General features: G+C 44.2%; 1 protein-coding gene across 1 annotated transcript in view; it reads left to right on the forward strand.

The window, feature by feature from the left end:
* The first annotated feature begins 6,177 nt into the window (after positions 1–6,177).
* Positions 6,178–19,591, forward strand: part of LOC135200315 (DNA repair and recombination protein RAD54B-like) — a 173,870-nt gene continuing 160,456 nt past the window's right edge. Inside the window, exons 1-2 of the mRNA XM_064228868.1 lie at positions 6,178–6,415; positions 7,171–7,311. Of these exons, the coding sequence (XP_064084938.1) occupies positions 6,311–6,415; positions 7,171–7,311 (246 nt within the window). The 5' untranslated portion in view covers positions 6,178–6,310. The remainder of the gene's footprint in view (positions 6,416–7,170; positions 7,312–19,591) is intronic.

Genomic DNA, 19,591 nt, shown 5'->3' on the forward strand with positions numbered 1-19,591 from the left:
TCTACAATATCATATTTGCAAATTGTAGACTTTGGATATAGTTCAAATGCGAACTCTTAAACGCAAGAAGTGAATATAGTGTTCCCCCATTACAATGGAGGGTGCGTCTGATCGGCTCTGTCTCGCTCTCAGGTCTAGACCTCTTCCAAGCTCACAAGCCCAGAGGAGAAGGAATGTCGAAAACCGTAAGGAGGTTTCAGAGAATCCCCACCGGTCAGGCGTTCCCCTCGGCAGGTTCTGTAAGAGCGTTTTTACCCGTGGACTGACCAGGGATAAGCCATGGAATAAAGGAATCCTAAAACAGTGTTTCTCCCTTTTTATGCCTACGGTTCCTCGATGGATTGAAGAACTTCGAATGAATTAAATTGGCGAAGATCCTCGTATAATGCCTTCTGGTAGAATTATTCAAAATGAGAATGACATTAATCGATCCACCTTTCGGAATCAGGCGACGATTTAGCGCCTTCTAATATTAGAGATCATTCGATAACATTTGTGGTAAAGTCATTGTTCGAACATTTTTTCGCAACTAGACGAGAGCGCTATCCCATGGGGGTATGAAATTGTTATTTCAACATAAAATTCCCCATCGGTGCATTTTTAGATATAAATCTATCATGATGAGAACGATTTAGATTGTTTGTCAATCGAATATGAATTATAGCGGATCTCGATGAGTGATAAAGCATATATGTATGACTTTTAAAGCTTGTAGCTCTTACCAGCTTTAGGACAAATCGCCTTAGGACTACGTATGGCAAGGCATATACACATACCGAAATTTATGCTATAATGGTCAAGTGAAATCCTTACAAAATTTCCTAAATTAATACGGTTTACCTTAATGTAACAGTATTATAGAGGATTCTATTACACTAGAGTATGAGTTATATGATGCTATCGTGTCTTCGAGAAGTGATCGGAGAATCATATCTTTATTGGTGGATTGAGAGTAGGATAGAACATTTTTCTTCGGGTTAGAAGAGGTTTCCATGAATTACCAGTACCCTTCGAGGACTTTCCTAGGAAGGAATAGGTTTAAAAGAATTGTTTAGACGACACCTATTTAGTTTCTAGACTTGTCGAAGTCTCGTTCGCTTAATTATGCTTATATAAAAACTTCCTGAAGTTCGATAATAATTTATAAGATTCCTTTATTTAATGGAGTAACTGGCAACTCTGGAAAGGGAAGGCCAGACGGCTTTCGCGAAGACTGCTTTCGCTTTGAAGACCAACGCAGTCGCAGTACCATCTTGTTCTCAGTCGTGAGCGGTCGTTTACAGCTCTCTCTCCTGCGGAATGGGATAACTAACCGTATCTCTTCCCTACAATCGTGGTCTTAAGCCTCGGATTGAGGGAATACTGAAGCTATCATAAATAAAATATTGTCTGCCTTTTATTAGGAATCTTTCAATAAGAAGGATATTACAACCTTTCAATGCTGTTTACCGTAGGTAACATGATTAAAGGATTCTAATGCAGCAGAACATTATATTATTTAATGCACTCATACTTTCGAAAGCATGGCTTATTAGAATACATACTTAGTGAGAAGAGAGATGTAATAGAGATTCACTTCAAGACTACGGTATGGTTAAGTCTTTCGAGAAAGGACACAACCGTATTTAGAATCGGATATTGCGCAGAAGTTGTATGAGTCGAATGGGAAACATTCTTTTAGTGGGAAATGGTTTCCCTGAATGGATTATACTATGTATATAAAAGTTTTTCATAATAAGAACGGAATTAACATATGAAAGGATGTCGGGTACCATAAAGACACAGATGTTCTGGCACATAACATAAAGATAATTAAAAGGAGGCGCCAGCCTGGCGCAGGTTGCGCCAGCCTGGCGCAGGTTGCGCCACCCTGGCGCAAGTTGCGCCACCCTGGCGCAAGTTGCGCCAGAAGCGACAGCTTGGTGCAATAAGCCAAGAGCACCATCCAAAATATTTTTTGTTTGAGCGAGTTATTAAATAAAAGCAATGCAAGAATTTGCGAGTCCGTGAGAACCTCGATCGACGATAATAACTGTTAAAGTATGTCTAACATTTATTGCAAAGAGTTGTGAGAACCTGCGAGAAGTCTTCTTCATAGATCTCTTAGCAAGAAGAAGACGAACAGTCTTCCTGTAGACTGCTTCCTTTTCCTCAAACCATGCCATAAGGAATCATAAGCGCCAGCCAGACGCCTGGCTCTAACTAGAAAATAATTAGTTAATAGATATACCTTAGAGCAAATTATGCTTTCCTACATAGAGCTGGGAAGTTACTCAGTCCCTCGCACTGGAGTGGTCCTTCTCGTTCAGGAAAAAAGGGGTGGGGGGGGGATACGGAAGAATTAACTGAGGAAAGAATAATTCCCCTTCCGATATACTCGAATTAGAGGAAAATTGAGAAGAAACATCCAACTATGGAAGTACTGTAGAATTATAGGATTCTTACAGCACCTCTTCTTATTTTGATATCGAGATTTCCTGACCAAGGTTGTAAGTAATGGGCCATAAAGGCTCCAGCCAGGCTTTAACCAGGCGATAGGCGCCAACCAGGCGCGAGGCGCCAACCAGGCGCAAGACATCAGGATCTCTAATTTCTCAGTATTTGGAGATAGACTTTCCAAGAGTTCCCTCTTTGAGAACTGACACAAGATCAGTTTTTTCCTGACAGGGACACAAGTTGTTGCACAGGCGGCCGTGGCCCTTGTCAGGATTAACTGAAATTGCGAAAGTCTCTAACAAGAACAGACTTCTCATGTCAGGTAATAGTGGTCGCGTGAGCGACTTCTTTCCTGGCAAGAGGAGTTGTTTTGGGAGAAACTTTCTTCTGCTTTATAGACCTTTACATGGTGAAGAGAACCGATATCTTTAGAGGTCTCTCGCTTTCCTCAACCTTATGAGACAAGTGATAGAAAATATATCGGACTCATAAGTTAATCTGGGTGCAGGTTTTAGAAAGACCTTGGCAACCCCTTTTTTATTGCACATTTCGGCTAGTCCCTTGAACCATGCAGCTCCTCTTTCTCCTCTTTCATTGTTATTAACAGGATGTTATATTATCCTGCTCCTATGTAAACATATAACAAGGGAGACCTTGTAATGTTTTGGTACTGGAAAAGACTCGTAGGAGCTCTCAGTATTGGGTGAGAGGCTCTTTCAAGTATCTGAACCGTACATTACGGCCTGATGTTCTAGGATAGGAATCTTGAATGATTCTCCTCGATCCTGGATCAATTATTAGGAGAATAGGATAATAATAATTTGTTTTGCAGAATAACGATGATAGAATTTTCCATTCTCTCGTTGCCCAGGCACGAGGACAGGAAGAAAGAATATAAGAGAGAGGTAGCAATATACGCCATCTTTATGTTATAGAAAGGGGAATAAAATTTAGTCTTTTTCCCCTAAAAGATAAACTCTTTACAGAATGTAAGACAAAGGGCGTCAAAGAAAGAGAGGATAATACGTTATGCCTCATTTTAGACTTAGAGAGGTTGGATTCTCAGAGGTCACGTTCTTCTCACAGCAGGTTTTGGAAGTCTTTTCCAAGACAGTCTGAATATTCTTACAGCATCTATTTTAAATGGACCTTAACAACCTCTCCACTCTGAGTCTGTCTGTGTGCAGACTGGCCAGAAGTGGACATGAATGAGAGGATGTTTCAAGGTAAATGACAGTAGTCATGGATAAGATATATAATTACTGCAGATCATGCTAGAGGGAATGAGGAAACTGTCCTCTTCCGATACCTCTGTGAACCACATAGCGGTTTTTTCTTCCCTTTCAGAGGGAAGAATTACCTTGGTATATATCTGCTATCAAAGAATGCAGTAAAAGGCTATACTCTGTCTCTATAAAGGGAATTGGAGATAGCAGAGCATTAAGATCTTCGGGATCTTATAACATACCTCTATACGACAAGACTTGGAGATCTTATAGTTACAATGGGATCCTATTTGGGCCTCAGATTCCGTGTTCTGACAAGATGGACTGCTCCTCATCAATTTTGTTCTCTTGGTACTAATCGACCAAAAGGACGAGTGAGATTTTGGGCTTGGAATCTGGAATCAAATTCTAGAAAGACTCGGCAATGGGTTCCTGCCAGCATGGTATGTTTGGCAAAAGAACTAAAACCTTTTATTCCTGGATCAACGCTTTCAGATAAAGGATTCGTGGTCCAGGCAATGTATTTACGTTGTCATCTACAAAAGAAGATATGGTTTATACGTTTGCTGACAGAGTCTTTGGAATATGATGAGGGCTCAAAACTACTTCCCAGAAGGTTCAAAGAGATATTTTTAAAGAGCTAGAAATTGGGAATCCTCCCAATTTCAGCTCAGAGTCTCCTTAGACTTCCAGGCTCTTTCCCTGCCTTCTTGCAAGGATAGGGAAGATTTTGCAACGAGAGAACTCATCAACATGTAGGAAGAGTGCTCGTTAGCAACGGAAGTATCAAGTATGATCCTCCTTGGAGGAAGACTGGTCTCTCGGACTATTAGATTTCCTATCGTCTACTGGATGTAGCCGACTAAAATTACCTCCCCTCGTTGCAGAGGCCATAAGCGCAAAGTGAAAGAATTTCTTCCACCCTTTTCCATTCTCCTGATAAACGCTTGTGGATGTTCAGACTTTCGGACAATGTAGCGCCAATCAGGCGCCAGATGCCAAACAGGCGTAAAGACGCCAGAGCAAGACAGTCCAAATAAACAGTCATTATCTGATGAGGAGAAGGAGTAGGCCTCCAATCTGGCGCAGATGCGCTAGAGGCGAATAAATCAGGCAAATAAAGTGTCCGAGGTGGACATCGCCAGTTTTCATCGAGACTCTTAACAAGCTCGAATCTCCAGCAAGTGGGGAGAAGTCAGCCAGGCGCCAGGCGCGAGGAGCCAGCCCGGCGCGAGGCGCCAGGCAAGCGAAGCACCAGCCAGGCGCGAGGCGCCAGGCTGGCGCGAGGCACCAGCCAGGGGCGAGGCGCCAGGCTCCAGCCAGGCGCGAGTGAGGCGCCAGCCAGGCGCGAGGCGCCAGGCTAGCGCGAGGCACCAGCCAGGCGCTAGGCGCCAGGCAGACGCGAAGCGCCAGCCAGGCGCAAGCCAGGCTTTGGGCTTCATCCAGAAGAGATCTGTTGCAAAGAAAGCCCTGGTCTTCTTTGGAAGAGTGGAATCTCTAAAGCACTTCTTGAGTAACTTGATGTTTCCTTCAAACAGCTAAGAATTAAAAGCGCTTGAAGTGCGAGCTTTTAACAATTCTTGTTCTTTCCATAACAATATGTCGTGAGAGTCATATTAGCTGTTATAACGGGAGAAGCAACTCTGTGTTGACTTCTCTTTGCACGAAGGAGATCAAGTGGGCCTATGAGAGATCCTTCTCTCTTTGTTATACGTGTCCACGGATGCGTTGCTGGGATAGGGAGCCGACACTGATCCTTAACTAGTGAATTAAAATTTTTTTTTTTTTTTTTTTTAAATTTTAACATAAGTGTATTATTTTCTGGGGTTATTTGAAATGAGTTTGGGGATAGCTCTTTCAAATTAAGCACAACCCCTCGTGTTAGGATCAGGTGATCGGGATCGGTGTTGTGCTCCTTAAATTATGCCAATAGGCATTAGTGTATTGTCATGTAAGTGGATAAGACCCCATTGACAGATCTACAAGAACTCTTAGCCATAGGTCACATCCTCGCTGAGGCTCTTGAGACGAAGCAGACTACTAGCAATAGCTAGGAAGTCGACCCTTCGTCTAAACACATAGGAACCAAGGTTTTATTTATTTATTACCTACAACGTATGTTGTTTACCTGTCTATTCAGTAATAGCTGTCTTTTACCCTCCACCAATGGTGTGAATCAGCTATGTATATATCTGACAGGTAAGTTGAATGTATAAAAATGATATTGTTATGATACAATAAAGTTTTATACATACTTACCTGGCAGATATATACAATTAAATGGCCCACCCAGCCTCCCCTCAGGAGACAGCTGGAAGAAAAAATATGAATTAGAAAACGGGTATGGTTCCTATTCCCCGCCACCAGCGGCGGGGGGGAGGGGTAGATCACCTGACCTACCTGCCGCGTGTGCCGCGAAATTCGAATTTCTGTCGGACGACGGAGTAATAGCTATGTATATATCTGCCAGGTAAGTATGTATAAAACTTTATTGTATCATAACAATATCATATTTTATTTTTCTTATTTTTCAGTGGAAACATAACACAAACAAGGTACCAGTTGTCGATGTCGTCGTAGATCCTCAGATCAGCAGGCACTTAAGACCCCACCAGAATGATGGTATCATATTTTTATATGAATGTGTGATGGGCTATAAGGTCCCAAATAGTTTCGGGGCTATACTGGCTGACGAAATGGGTCTTGGCAAAACTCTTCAGTGCATTGCTTTGGTGTGGACGTTGCTCAAGCAGGTAAGGTGCAAGCTACTGTGTTTGGTTTTCTTATTATTGCGAGGTGTTACAGATGCCATAGTACTTACAAATGTTACGTTCTGCACAGGCTTTTGTAAGTTGGTTACTGTACTTGTTATGTGTATGTAAGTACAGAACTAAATACAAGAAGCTGCGCATTATGGTATCTTAAAGCAGCAGATTTTTTATAGTGTCCACAAAAGTTTGAAGTTTGTTACATTATAAAAATATAAGACTTAAAAATGGTAAAGTTATATAGTATTGTAGTAAATTTGGCAGTGTGGTAATAAATAAAATCACCAAAGATGTTATCCTGCAAGTTTATGTACATCTAATTTGTATTTTGTATTAATAAAAATATATTCAATTATATTCATCAAAAATTATTTCTCAAGTTACAACACATGTTTTGGGTTTTAACACACTGCTCCGATGGAAGAAATAGGGCTCCAAAAGGGTAGAATGGTCAAAATTTGGAAGTTTTTTTTATGAGAAACTATTAAAATGCAGTTTATGTTGTTTTCAAGACACCTAAATAATTAAAAGGAAGGTTTTCTTACAATTTTCCATGATATTTCAGGTTACAACTATTTTTGGCTTATGACAAGGCATTAGAGGAACCCCTCTCGTAAACAGGGGACTACCTTAATAATGATTAAAAGATGTGATTCTGGCATTATATGGAAATTCAAAAGTGTTTATTATTGATTACGAGGGAGTAAAAATGTTGGCTTTTTTTTTTCTTTTTCATAAAGGGGCCATATGGAAGGAACCCCATTGTGAGGAAAATCTTAGTTGTCACACCCTCGAGCCTTTCGACAAACTGGGCCAAAGAATTTAAGAAGTGGCTGGGTAAAGAAAAACTGAGTGTGTTTATTGTTGACCAGAATAATAAGGTATGTTTTTAAAATTGTGTACAATACTTTACTTCCAGAAGTATGTAAATCTAGTTATGTTATTTTATGTCATATCTAAAAGAACTATAGCTTTATTCACAACAGGCCCATTTATGTCTTATGAAACTTGCTTAAAATTCATATAGCTACAATTTCTTTTTGACAGTTGAGGAAAAATAACACAAGTGAGCTTCATTCGTACATATTATCTCCCGTAGGGGGTAGCACCTTCAGTGCACTTCGTGCCCCTAGCTGGGACACCTTTCATTCCTATTACTGTACCCCTGTTCATAAAATCTATTTGTTCCTACATGTTATACAAACCATCGGTCCTTTACATAAGGAATTACTTTCAGTGCCAGCTGTAACTTGGTCGTAAGATTCTAATAACAAGGTAGTGAGGCAATAACTGCTTGTCCGATAGTCGGGAGTCTTGCCTGACTAGACGTAAACATTCCACTTTGCTTTCGACTGCTGTCGTGTGTAGATGTTCTCTCTGCCCACCTCTGTCATGAGATCTTTTCATACTTGCTTTTTGACTGATATAATTGTGATGGTTTTGTGTGTTTGTATATTGAATAATGCAAACCCACAAATCAGATAAGCCCTCTCGCCCCCCATCTACACGGCGTTTGTGCCCTGGAGTCGGGGCCAGGAAATGTGGAGTGTTAAGCTCGAGTATCAATGTTGACCCTCAGGGCCTTTGTGCGAGGTGTTGAGGGCATGAGTGTGATAAGGCTAATACGCGTGATACTTGTATCTCTTGGTTGAAAGAGCAGTGGGAGAGATACGAGGGAAGGAAGAAGCCGCGTAAGTCTTCCAAGGCGTCTTCAGAAAGTTCTCCTTCGACTCCCTTGGTGACTGATACATCGTCTTCTTTCCTTCCTCCATGTAAACTCCCCCATCACGCTCCTTCCCCTTCGGGGGACATCTCTCCTTCTGCTTCTTCTCTTTATGTGTCAAGTCCAGAAGATGGAGGGAGGCATGCCGACTTGGAGTTGTACTCGGGAACTTCTGTTCGCTCAGTGGGGGATCCTTCCCCTTCAGAGCAAACAGGGACTCCCTCCCATTAACCCAACTTTTGCTCCCTCAGGTTTGTCTGACTCTGTGGGTGGAAATCTGCGGCAGGTATGGTGTATCCTGGATCTGCCTGACACTCCTCTTCAGGGACTGCTGAGCCATCTTGCAGCAGCCCCAGTGACTCATGGGATCAAGTCGAGGACGGCCACGATCATCTCGATGCCTTGGTATGCGGCACCGCCACATCTGTCGTATACCCAGCACGTAACGTCTGTCACTCCATCTGCTTCGGTTGCACCGGTGCCGCATACCTTGAGGGTGGAATATTTCCCACCTCCTCTCCAGGCTATTCCGTCCTCCTGACTTCGAGTGCCCAAAGAGCTCGCCCTTGGACTTCCTTCCTGTCACTGTTGCCCCTGTTCCTGCATGTGGGAGTGCTGCTGCAGCGTCAGTTCCTCTGTCACAGGCTGTGCTGGAGCCCGCTGCTTCGGCAGCCACTGCAGCCCCATCCTGGGTGGGGGATCTTTCTGCTGTTCTGAGGAAGCTGGCAAAGAAGAAGTGGAAGGTGTCGTCGTCATCTTCTTCGTCTTCGTCTGTGTCATTGTTATCTGCCGCCTCCTCCACTTCTGAGGCTGCCTGGCTGTAGGAGAAGAAGGTGATCTTGCTTCCTCTAAGAAGTCTCATTCAGGGACTTCTAAGGGCCAGTCTCATCGTTCCGGTGAGACAGGTGGGCCTTCCGCTGGTCCTCCCGTTCCTTCGGGAATGGGAACCTCCTTGCCTCTCCAGGGATGAGCAAGGCGGAGACCGCAGAGGTATCAGCTACTGTTGGTACTTCTCCTCCCAAATCTCGAGGCTCTGCCTCCAGACCTGGAACTGTCTCTGGTACTCTTAACCCTCTTACGCCGACTGGATGTATTTTAGGTTGACATTTTTTGTCTCCCGTGTGCTGACTGGACGTATTTTACGTCGACTTACAAAAGTTTTTTTAAAATTCGCGGAAAAATACTTATAGGCCTACCAGCCTAAAACTTTTGAATCACACGCCTTGGGGGATGCTGGGAGTTCACGGATCAAGGTGTTGTTTTGTTTACAATCGTTACGCAGGCGCACAAGCGCGAATTTCTTTCTTGCCGCACTAAAAAGTATCTGTGACACATCTCGGAAATTATTTCGTCACTTTGACATAATTTTTGTACCATTGTAAATTAGCTGTTACATGAAGTATTATATATGAAAATGTGCGCAATTTTATGTAAAATACAACAATAAAATACTCATGATTGTAGCTTTTATCAGTTTTGAGATATTTTCATATAAATAACGATAATTGCCAAAATTTCAACCTTCGGTCAACTTTGACTCTACCGAAATGGTCGAAAAACGCAATTGTAAGCTAAAACTCTTATATTTTAGTAATATTCAATCATTTACCTTAATTTTGCAACTAATTGGAAGTCTCTAGCACAATATTTCGATTTATGGTGAATTTATGAAAAAACTTTTTCCTTACGTCTGCGCGGTAACTCTTCCGAAAAAAATCATACATGCGATTGTGTAATGTTTGCACCATTTTAAAATTAGGTGTTATATAAAGTTTTATATATGGGAATGTGTGCAATTTCATGCACAATACAACTAAAAACAACCCATGGTTGTAGCTTTTATCAGTTTTGAGATATTTTCATATAAATAACGATAATTACCAAAATTTCAACCTTCGGTCAACTTTGACTCTACCCGAAATTGGTCGAAAAACGCAATTGTAACGCTTAAAACGCTTATATTCTAGTAATATTCAAGCATTTACCTTCATTTTGCAACAAATTGGAAGTCTCTAGCACAATATTTCGATTTATGGTGAAATTATGAAAAAAAGGGATTTTGACGAAGGAAAAATCTATTTCTGGGTGATTGGTTCGTGTCACCCTGTGAAATAATCCTTAAGTTCATTATTTCTAGGTAAATAACCTAATAATTACCAGAGAAAAATAAAATCAAGAAAATGTCAGTTAAACTGATTCGCTCACTCTATAAAAGAAGTGTCGGTATGGTAACAGGGGCGAGTGAGATCACTACCACGAACTATTTGCCATTTAGACATTCCACCTCAAAATCCCCACCTGAGAGAGCCGATCTCAAAGGGAGATGCGCCCGCTACTACTACTACTAAAACCGAGCGACAGCGGAGCGCAGTGCCTCTAGTGGCCATCCTTTGAAGAGATGTCCATCTTGGCCTGCAGGGTGGGAATGAAAGAAGAGGGTGGGTTTCACAGGGCGACACGAACCAATCACTCAGAAATAGATTTTTCCTTCGTCAAAATCCCTTTTCTGGGCTCAGTTCTCGCGTGTCGGCCTGTGAAATAGTACCAGAGAAACAGACAAGATGACAATGAAGGTTCAAATAAGGGATTTTGACGGAGGAAAAATCTATTTCTGGGTGATTGGCTCGTGTCGCCCTATGAAAGATCCTTAATATCATTCTTTCTAGGTAAAATAACCTAAAATTACCAGAGAAAAACAAAATTAAGAAAATGTCAGTAAAACTGACTCGCTCACTCTTAAAAAGAAGTGTCGGTATGATAATAGGGGCGAGTGTGGAACACTACCACGAGACAATCACCAATTAGAACTTCCAATCAGAATCCCCCCAAGAGAGAGCCGATACCAACGGGCGATGCAGCCTCTACTACTACTACTAGAGGACGCCACGGACAGCAGCGCCCCTAGCGGACATCCTTAATCTAAAAACAACTAAAAACATCTTGTCCTGCAAGGGTGGGGAACAAACCATAAAAGGGGGGGTTTCATAGGGCGACACGAGCCAATCACCCAGAAATAGATTTTTCCTCCGTCAAAATCCCTTTTCTGGGCTCAGCTCGTGTCGGCCTATGAAAGAGTACCAGAGAAACAGACAAGATGGGAAAAAAGGAACAATGAAAAAACAGTGTAAAATGATGGATATAATATAAGTAAATCAATTACAGCATACAAACTAAGCACTTAAACTAACTTATACTAAACAGTAAAACAATAGAACGTTAGTAATCTTAAAGTACTTAAATGGTAATTACAGTAAATTACAGTGATGCATGTAATATAAAGAAAAAGGGATTTACTTAACAAATTTACAAAATATACAAACTCATTGTGTCCTACCCTAGCATAAAAATAAGGGTAGGTACACTGAAGTCCATCATTAATACAGGTATTGCAAAATATATACAAACACATTGTGTCCTACCCTAGCATAAAAATAAGGGTAGGTACACTGAAGTTCATCATTAATACACAAATGGTGAATATATACAAACACATTGTGTCCTACCCTAGCATAAAAATAAGGGTAGGTACACTGAAGTACATTATTAGTACAAGTGTGGATGTCCCTAGCAAAAAAAATAAGGGACAATCCACTATATGATTCAACGGCTAAGGCTATGATATTCGAGTAGCCTGGCGATAGGGTGAGGCATGTTGGATGATGTAGGTAGAAAGGAGACCTGGATCTATACTACAACTACTAAACAGTATCAGGAGAAACAATGTTTCCCGCTGCTACTGCTGAAAACTTTAAAGATTCCAAGGACTTTAAATAATGCCGTTTAAAGACTGTCGGGGATTTCCATCCAGTATACTTTTTAAGATCCTCAAAGTTCATATGTTGAAAATAATTAATTGAGGTGGCTACTCCCCTGATATCATGTGCTTTTGGGAATGACTCAGGGTTGGCTTGTTTAATGAAGTAAAGGATTTGTTGTCTAATACCTTTTACTGACAAAGTACCACCTTTTTCTCTCATGAAGAGAGCACCTGAGGATCTTGAAGAAGTACGAGATAGAAAGGCTCTAAGAGTGAATACTGGGCAGAGAGAAGGATCCTGTGGAAGTGGGATAACCTTCCAAGGAGCCCACCTTGCAAGAGGATCCTCATTTTTGGCTAAAAAGCTACGATCCGGAGCAAGTAGAACTTCTCCTGATGGAGGAATTCCACATGACCCGCATCCCTGGATAGAGCCGACAGTTCTGAAATTCTGGCTCCTGAGGCTAGGCTTAATAAGAATAATGTTTTCCTCAGGAGCATTATGAATGTACAGGATGAGTTGTCAGTATCTGAAGCTAGTTTGAGGACATCATTCAAGAACCATGAAACTGTAGTAGGCCTCTGAGAAGGTCTAAGTCTAGCACAGGCTTTAGAGATAGATGTGAAATAAGATTCAGTCAGATCTATCTGAAAACCTACTTGAAAGATTTTCTTCAAAGCCGATTTATGAGTGGTAATCGTGCTAGCTGCTAAACCTTTTTCAAACAAGGATCTGAAAAAGGATATAGCCAAATTAACTGTCATGGTTGTAGTGTTCGATTCTCTCAAGAAAGATGCTAATTTTTTAACAGCTGAGTCATATTGTCTAATGGTTGACTCTCTCTTATCTGATTCTAGGAAGAGAATATTCTGTGGATCAATATCAGCATCTTTATTAGCCGCAAACTTCATGAAGTCCATAAAGTTAGGGTCTGGAGAATTCCTGAGGAAGCGAACACAGTCCTCATTTGTACTGATTGTGATAGCTTGGGATTGGGGATCCGTTGAGGTCGGAGACCCAATTCCAGAAGAAGAGGATACCAGTTGCTCTTGGGCCAGTCCGGTGCAATCAGAGCTACTATCCCTTTGAAAGACCTTAGTTTGCTTAGGACTTTCAAGAGAAGATTCACTGGAGGAAAAATATAAATTCTCCTCCAATGATTCCAATCCAACGACAGGGCGTCCGTGGCATAAGCCAGAGGGTCCAGGTTGGGGGCCACATAGCAAGGAAGCTTGTGGTTCGCTTGTGAGGCGAAGAGATCCACTTGGAGACCTGGGACTCTCCGGCTTACCCACTGGAATGACCCGTCGTCCAGAGACCACTCTGATTCCAGAGGAACTGACCGGGACAGGGCGTCTGCTATCACATTCCTTACTCTGCCAGGTGAGTGGCAGACAGATGCCATTTGTGTTTGTTTGCTAATGCAAAGATGGCTATCATGACATGATTCACATGCTTGGATTTGGACCCTCCTCTGTTGATGCAATGAACTACCACTGCACTGTCCAAAACTAGCCTTAGATGAGACTTCTTCGGGGGAAGCAGTCTCTTCAGAGTAAGAAATACTGCCATTGCTTCCAACACGTTTTATGTGGAGCTGGCGAAATTGAACTGACCAAGTCCCTGAACCTGTTTGAACTGAGAGTATCCCCCCCACCCGACAGGGATGCAATCCGTGTGAATGGTTAACACTGGGAGGGGATATTGAAGGGGTACTTTCTTGGCTAAGTTCTTTACTTTTGACCAAGGCCGTAGTTGGTTGCGGAGGATCTGTGGGATTACTGACAACTTGTCTCGATATTTGGAGTTTGCTCTTGACCGCCAAATTCGATTTATATCTTTCAGCCTTGCTTTCAGAAGGATATCTGTTACCGAAGCAAACTGAAGAGACCCTAGGATTCTCTCCTGGTTTCTTCTTGACGTTTGCTTGCATTTGAGAAATTGTCTGACAGATTTTGCTATTTCCTTCCGTTTGGCCACTGGAATTGACAGATTGTGGGAAGACAAATCCCATTGGATTCCTAGCCACTGAAAACGAGATTCCGGAGTAAGTCTGGATTTCGTTTTGTTTATCTGGAACCCCAGATGTTCCAGAAAGTGAACTACCTTTTTGGTGGCTTTGAGACATTCCTCGACTGTTGGTGCCCAGATCAACCAATTGTCGAGGTATGCTGCTACCATAATTCCCTGAGCTCTCAATTGTTGAACAACCACTTCTGCTATTTTCGTGAATACCCTGGGGGCTACATTCAGACCGAAGGGCATCACTTTGAATGAGAATGTTTGATTTCCTAGCCTGAATCCTAGGAATGGGCGGAAGTGCCTGGCTATAGGGATATGATAGTATGCGTCTGTAAGATCGATGGAGCATGTGACGGCTCCACGCGGAAGTAAGGTCCTTACTTGCGAGAGGGTAAGCATCTTGAACTTGTCGCAACGAATGAAAGAGTTTAGCTTTGACAAGTCTAAGATTACCCTTCTTTTTGTTGAGCCTTTCTTTGGCACGCTGAATAAGCGACCTTGAAATTTTAGATGCTTGACTCTCGCAATAGCTCCTTTCTGAAGGAGTTCTTCCGCGTAATCTGTCAATTCCTTTGACGGTATCTGGTGGAATGATTTGATTGGAGGAGGATCTTTGATCCAACTCCAGCCCAATCCTTTGGACACTATGCTCTGTGCCCAATTGCTGAACCCCCACCTGTGGCGGAAGAGGAACAGCCTCCCTCCTACCTGGGGAGCCTCATTGTTGATGGGCGGGTTGGCCACCACGCCCTCCTCTGAACTGCCTGCTCCTTGTACCCCTTCCTGCGCCACGCTGACGAAAGTAACCTCTCGCCCTACCTCTCGGCTGATTGTAGCCTTGAGCCTCATATGCAGGGTTGAAGGCCGGCGAGATGGCGTAGGAGGTGGATGGCTGAGATTGAGGGGGCAACAGGAGGATAGGCTGATTCTGCTTTGAACCAGCAGGTTGTCCTTGTTGGGTAACCGGGACCGCCTGCACAAATTGCTGCTGTTGCTGGAGTTTTTTATATGGCTGGAACCTCTTACCAGCCTTCTTCGGTTTCTTACCAGCAGTGGGAACGGACTCCTGTTTCCTCTTTGAGGAAATACCCCACCTAGCCCTAAGGCTCTGGTTGAGCCTAGCAGCTTCGTGGTGTACTTCGTTAACCGCGGACTCTGGGAAGAGATCCGCTCCCCACATGCTAGAGGCCAAGAGCCTATTCGGCTCATGCCTAATGGTACACTCTTGTAGGACATGCTTTCGGCAGTTCCTCCTAGCCTGGAAGAAGTCAAAAGCGTCCGTTAGAACCGTCTGGAACTGAGATTTCGCCAGAATCTTGAACAGCGGTTCCGTAGCATAAGAGAGGGCAGCCATTTCCGTAATTATAAGGGAATTGAGGGACCTGCCAAACCTGGTTCGCGCATCAAACTCTGCCTGGATTAGGGAATCCGGCAGCCTTGGTAGTTTCTCGCCGAACTGGTCCATGGCGCAGTCCGGTTTGAGCTTACCAAGCGTGAATGTAGCTGGCAAGTTCTCCCACAATTCTCCAAAAGCCGGGAAGAGCGGAGAAGTAGACTCCGCCTCCCTCAACTGTGGGATGGGCTCATCCTTGAGGACTGCCTGAAGAGACTTCTCCACTAATTTCGTGGCGAACGGAAGAGAAACCTCCTCTTCCGTCGCGAAAATAGTGAAGGGACTCTTGTAGGCCTGGAGTTTGGTGTTCGTACACTCCCAGTCCTCAAGGCAGTGAACCCATTCCCGCTGAGCATGATCTCTACTATATAGGACCGACTCCTTAGAGATCTTGTCTTCCCTCGTCAGAGCCGTTGGCGTCAGCCTAGCATAACCGATGAAAGGCTGCGTCAGACCCGGAGGGTAAAACTCGAAGTCCTCAATCCTTCGAGTTCCACACTCCGGGATAGAGATCATCCCATCCTTGAACGGAGCGTAGGCAGCTACTCTCCATGGGTTCTCCATAGAGAAAGCTGGCAAAGAGTCATATGGCGGGAGTTGAAGAATCCCAGTGCTTGACGCTGGGGAGACTGGAGGAGGAACCTGAGATAGCCCAGCTACTCGGTCCTCATTTTCTCTCATCCTGTTAGAGAGATCTTGAATTGATTGGCCTGACTGAGACAGAGTGTTTGACAACTGTGCAAACATCTGCTCGAACCGTGTCCCCAGGGCGGAGACTTGCGAGCCAACCATCTCGCCCACCTGTTGCATCACCACTGCTGAGAAAGCAGAGGGATCAAAGGTGCTAGGACCTGCTACCCCTACCGGCGTAGCCGGAGTGGAAGCGGTGGGGGCGGGAGAAGGCACTGGCTCGGCGGGAGCGCGAGCCTTCTCCTTCGAAGCCTTGCTTCTGGAGCTCTTTGGGTGAGAAGAGCTCGGCTTTGCTTTCACCGCATCGGCGTAGGAAGTCGACGACTTCCTAGCCGAAGAAGACGAAGACGACTTCTTCGAAGTTGTCTTGGCCAGAGTCTTCGGTTCTCTCTGTCCCTTCACCTTTGCGGGTACAGAGAGAGCGGGAGAGCGGGTAGGGATCTCAGATCCCACAAAGCCTTGGAATGAAGCACTAGAAGAGGGGACAGGAGAAGATCCAGAAGCACCCAAGGAAAGACCTTGGGCGCCCGACACACCTACCTCAACCAACAAATCCTCCACCCCTACCGCCATAGGTTCGATGTTCAGGTCCAGGGCAGCGACGTCCGGGACCGACTCCTGGGAGGCTACGACCCCAAAGGATTGCTGGAGGTCTTGCTGGATGGAGGCTATCAGCGGGGCAGCGGACAAGGGGTCAACGTAACCGGTCGACTTGCCCGCGGGGAAGATCTGGACGGCCAGCTTCTTATCCAGAATGTAGGGCTGGCCTTTGGCGGCGTTCTTCCCGAAGCCGCCCACCCACGCTTTCAGGGTGGCGAGGGCGACTTCCCTCACACCAGTAGCCTGAAAGAAAGGCGAGATTAGCTTCCAATGGTGGAACGGGGTTAACAAACTTATGACTAAGGGTTGTTAGTAAAATGATAAGTAAGCCTATAACGGACTTACCCCATCTCCCAGCTGACCGACCAGGTCGTAGCAGATGGCGCAGGCTTCAGGGTGCCAGACGATCATCTCGTTGTAAGACGTGGCACAGGGGGCGTGAGACCTACACTCATCGTGTCCACAGGGGTCGAACAGCGTCGCGTTACACCCTAGGACCTGACAGTTGGTAGCCTGTAAGTGGAAAGATACATGAGTACCAGGTAAACACTTACAGTCTAACAGATGCTCCGCTTGTGCCGGAGCGATAAAGTTAGATTAAACCAGAGCCCCGCCAAAATACGTGTGGTAACCAGGTTGGTTGTGTGCACTAGGCTATGGCTCCGCTGATGGCGGAGACACAAAAGAGAAACCAACCAGGAGTGGTGGTAAAAGGAAACCACGACGGAAAATGGCGGGGATGGAAGATAAAATCAATTATATAACACAATTCATTGTAAAATTAGGGTATATCCTTAAAAATAGTAAAAATAAAACAACCTTCCTCCGCCCGTCTACTAGAAGAGTGCGCGGGTAAGAAGCAAGCTCTCTTCCGGTAGCGGGGGAGAGATGTAAGGATATAGTAGGCAAGCAACTGACCACTAGAGGTGCCCACCCCGCTCGCTAGCGGAGCCAGTAACCCATAACCAAAGGTGCCCCGGCTGCGACGGAAGGCTCCTTTCGTATAGCGAGGCAGGTGGCTGAGCAACTGGGGAGGGGGGGAGGAAAGTCTCGGTGTAACACGGCGGGAGCGATAGAGGGGGGGAAGGGATGGCCTACTCCTCCCCGCCTCACCAACTACCGCATGGAGACTCGGTACCTCATGAGTGGTCGCCCTATACCCCCCGCTGGGAGGAACCCCTGGCCGCCTCAGAGAAGTAGTGAGAGAAGGCAACTGAGGTTGTCATGACAACCAAGGGGTCCCCCAGCTCCTCCCTATACCATAAGGGGAGGGCGGGGGCAGGGTAAGGTGCGATGGGACACGTGACCGCAAGTGGCCTAGGCCGCGAGCAACACAACCGTGAGAGGGCCACGTGAACCAGGCTGTACCAATACAAGGAACAAGCACCTAGGCTAGCCTAACACCCTAAATGTAATAAATAAAACATCGAAAGATGGAAAAGACACTTTTAGTAAAAGAGAAAGAAGCCAGGAGGAGGCAGACTGTTCCAAGAAACAGAGGCCTACTCGGAGCCAGCGATAGCCGATGAAGAACAAGAGCCGGGATGCTGGGCCAGAATAACAAAAATAGCCCTAAATACCAAACTGAGAGAAATGGTAGGAGGGCTGAACTAGCTAAAACTCGATGTAAAAACAATGAACGTAATATAGTAAGCCCATAAGTATAAGAAGTCCCAGTATGGAGGACCGGGAATTCTTACGAGGCAGCATGGCGCCGCCACGAGACAACCAGGGAACCGTATATGACCTATTTAAGAGGAAAATACTGGTACCCGGAAGATAAAAATGTGGTAAAATATTACTTATGAGTTACTTAACTTAGCCGTGGCAATAGCTGAGCGTTCCATGGTAGAAGACAGTGGTAAATCCAGAAATAGCACAGCACAAGGAAAAATGGCGTCTTGACGCTAGCGCTAAAAATTAAGGATGTCCGCTAGGGGCGCTGCTGTCCGTGGCGTCCTCTAGTAGTAGTAGTAGAGGCTGCATCGCCCGTTGGTATCGGCTCTCTCTTGGGGGGATTCTGATTGGAAGTTCTAATTGGTGATTGTCTCGTGGTAGTGTTCCACACTCGCCCCTATTATCATACCGACACTTCTTTTTAAGAGTGAGCGAGTCAGTTTTACTGACATTTTCTTAATTTTGTTTTTCTCTGGTAATTTTAGGTTAATTTTACCTAGAAAGAATGATATTAAGGATCTTTCATAGGCCGACACGAGCTGAGCCCAGAAAAAACAAGAAATAAAACAAAGTTAGACTATAATATAAGTGAATCAAAAAATGGATACATGATAACAATATAAGGTTACTTAAAACTAGCTTAAATTAAATAATGTAAAGCACAGTTTAGTATAATGGTAACCAAAAAACAATCATTCAAAGAGATTCACTAAAATTAATAGGATATTTACAAGATATACAAATCCATTGTGCTCTACCCTAGTTTAAAAATAAGGGTAGAGGCACTGTAGCACATTTAATTGTACAATCTGTGGGTGCCCTTAGCAAAAAAATAAGGGGCAGTCCACCAAGCAGAGCCTATCGGCTAAGGCTAAAGGACCATGTAGAGCATAGCAGTAGGGTGAGGCATGTTGGACAAGGTAGGTAGAAAGGAGACCTGGATCTTTATACTACAGCTACTGTGCAGAATCAGGGGAAACTATGTTTCCCGCTGCTACTGCTGAAAATTTTAATGATTCCAAGGACTTCAAGTAATGACGTTTGAAGACTGTCGGCGATTTCCATCCAGTATACTTCTTAAGATCCTCAAAATTCATGTGTTGGAAATAATTAATTGAGGTAGCTACTGCCCTGATATCATGTGCTTTTGGGAATGATTCAGGGTTGGCTTGTTTAATAAAGTAAAGGATCTGCTGCCTGATTCCTTTAACCGATAAGGTGCCACCTTTTTCCCTCATAAAGAGGGGGCCTGAGGATCTAGAGGATGTCCGAGATAGAAAGGCTCTTAATGTCAGCAC

Source organism: Macrobrachium nipponense, chromosome 26 (assembly GCF_015104395.2).
Source record: "Macrobrachium nipponense isolate FS-2020 chromosome 26, ASM1510439v2, whole genome shotgun sequence".
NCBI lineage: Eukaryota > Metazoa > Arthropoda > Malacostraca > Decapoda > Palaemonidae > Macrobrachium > Macrobrachium nipponense.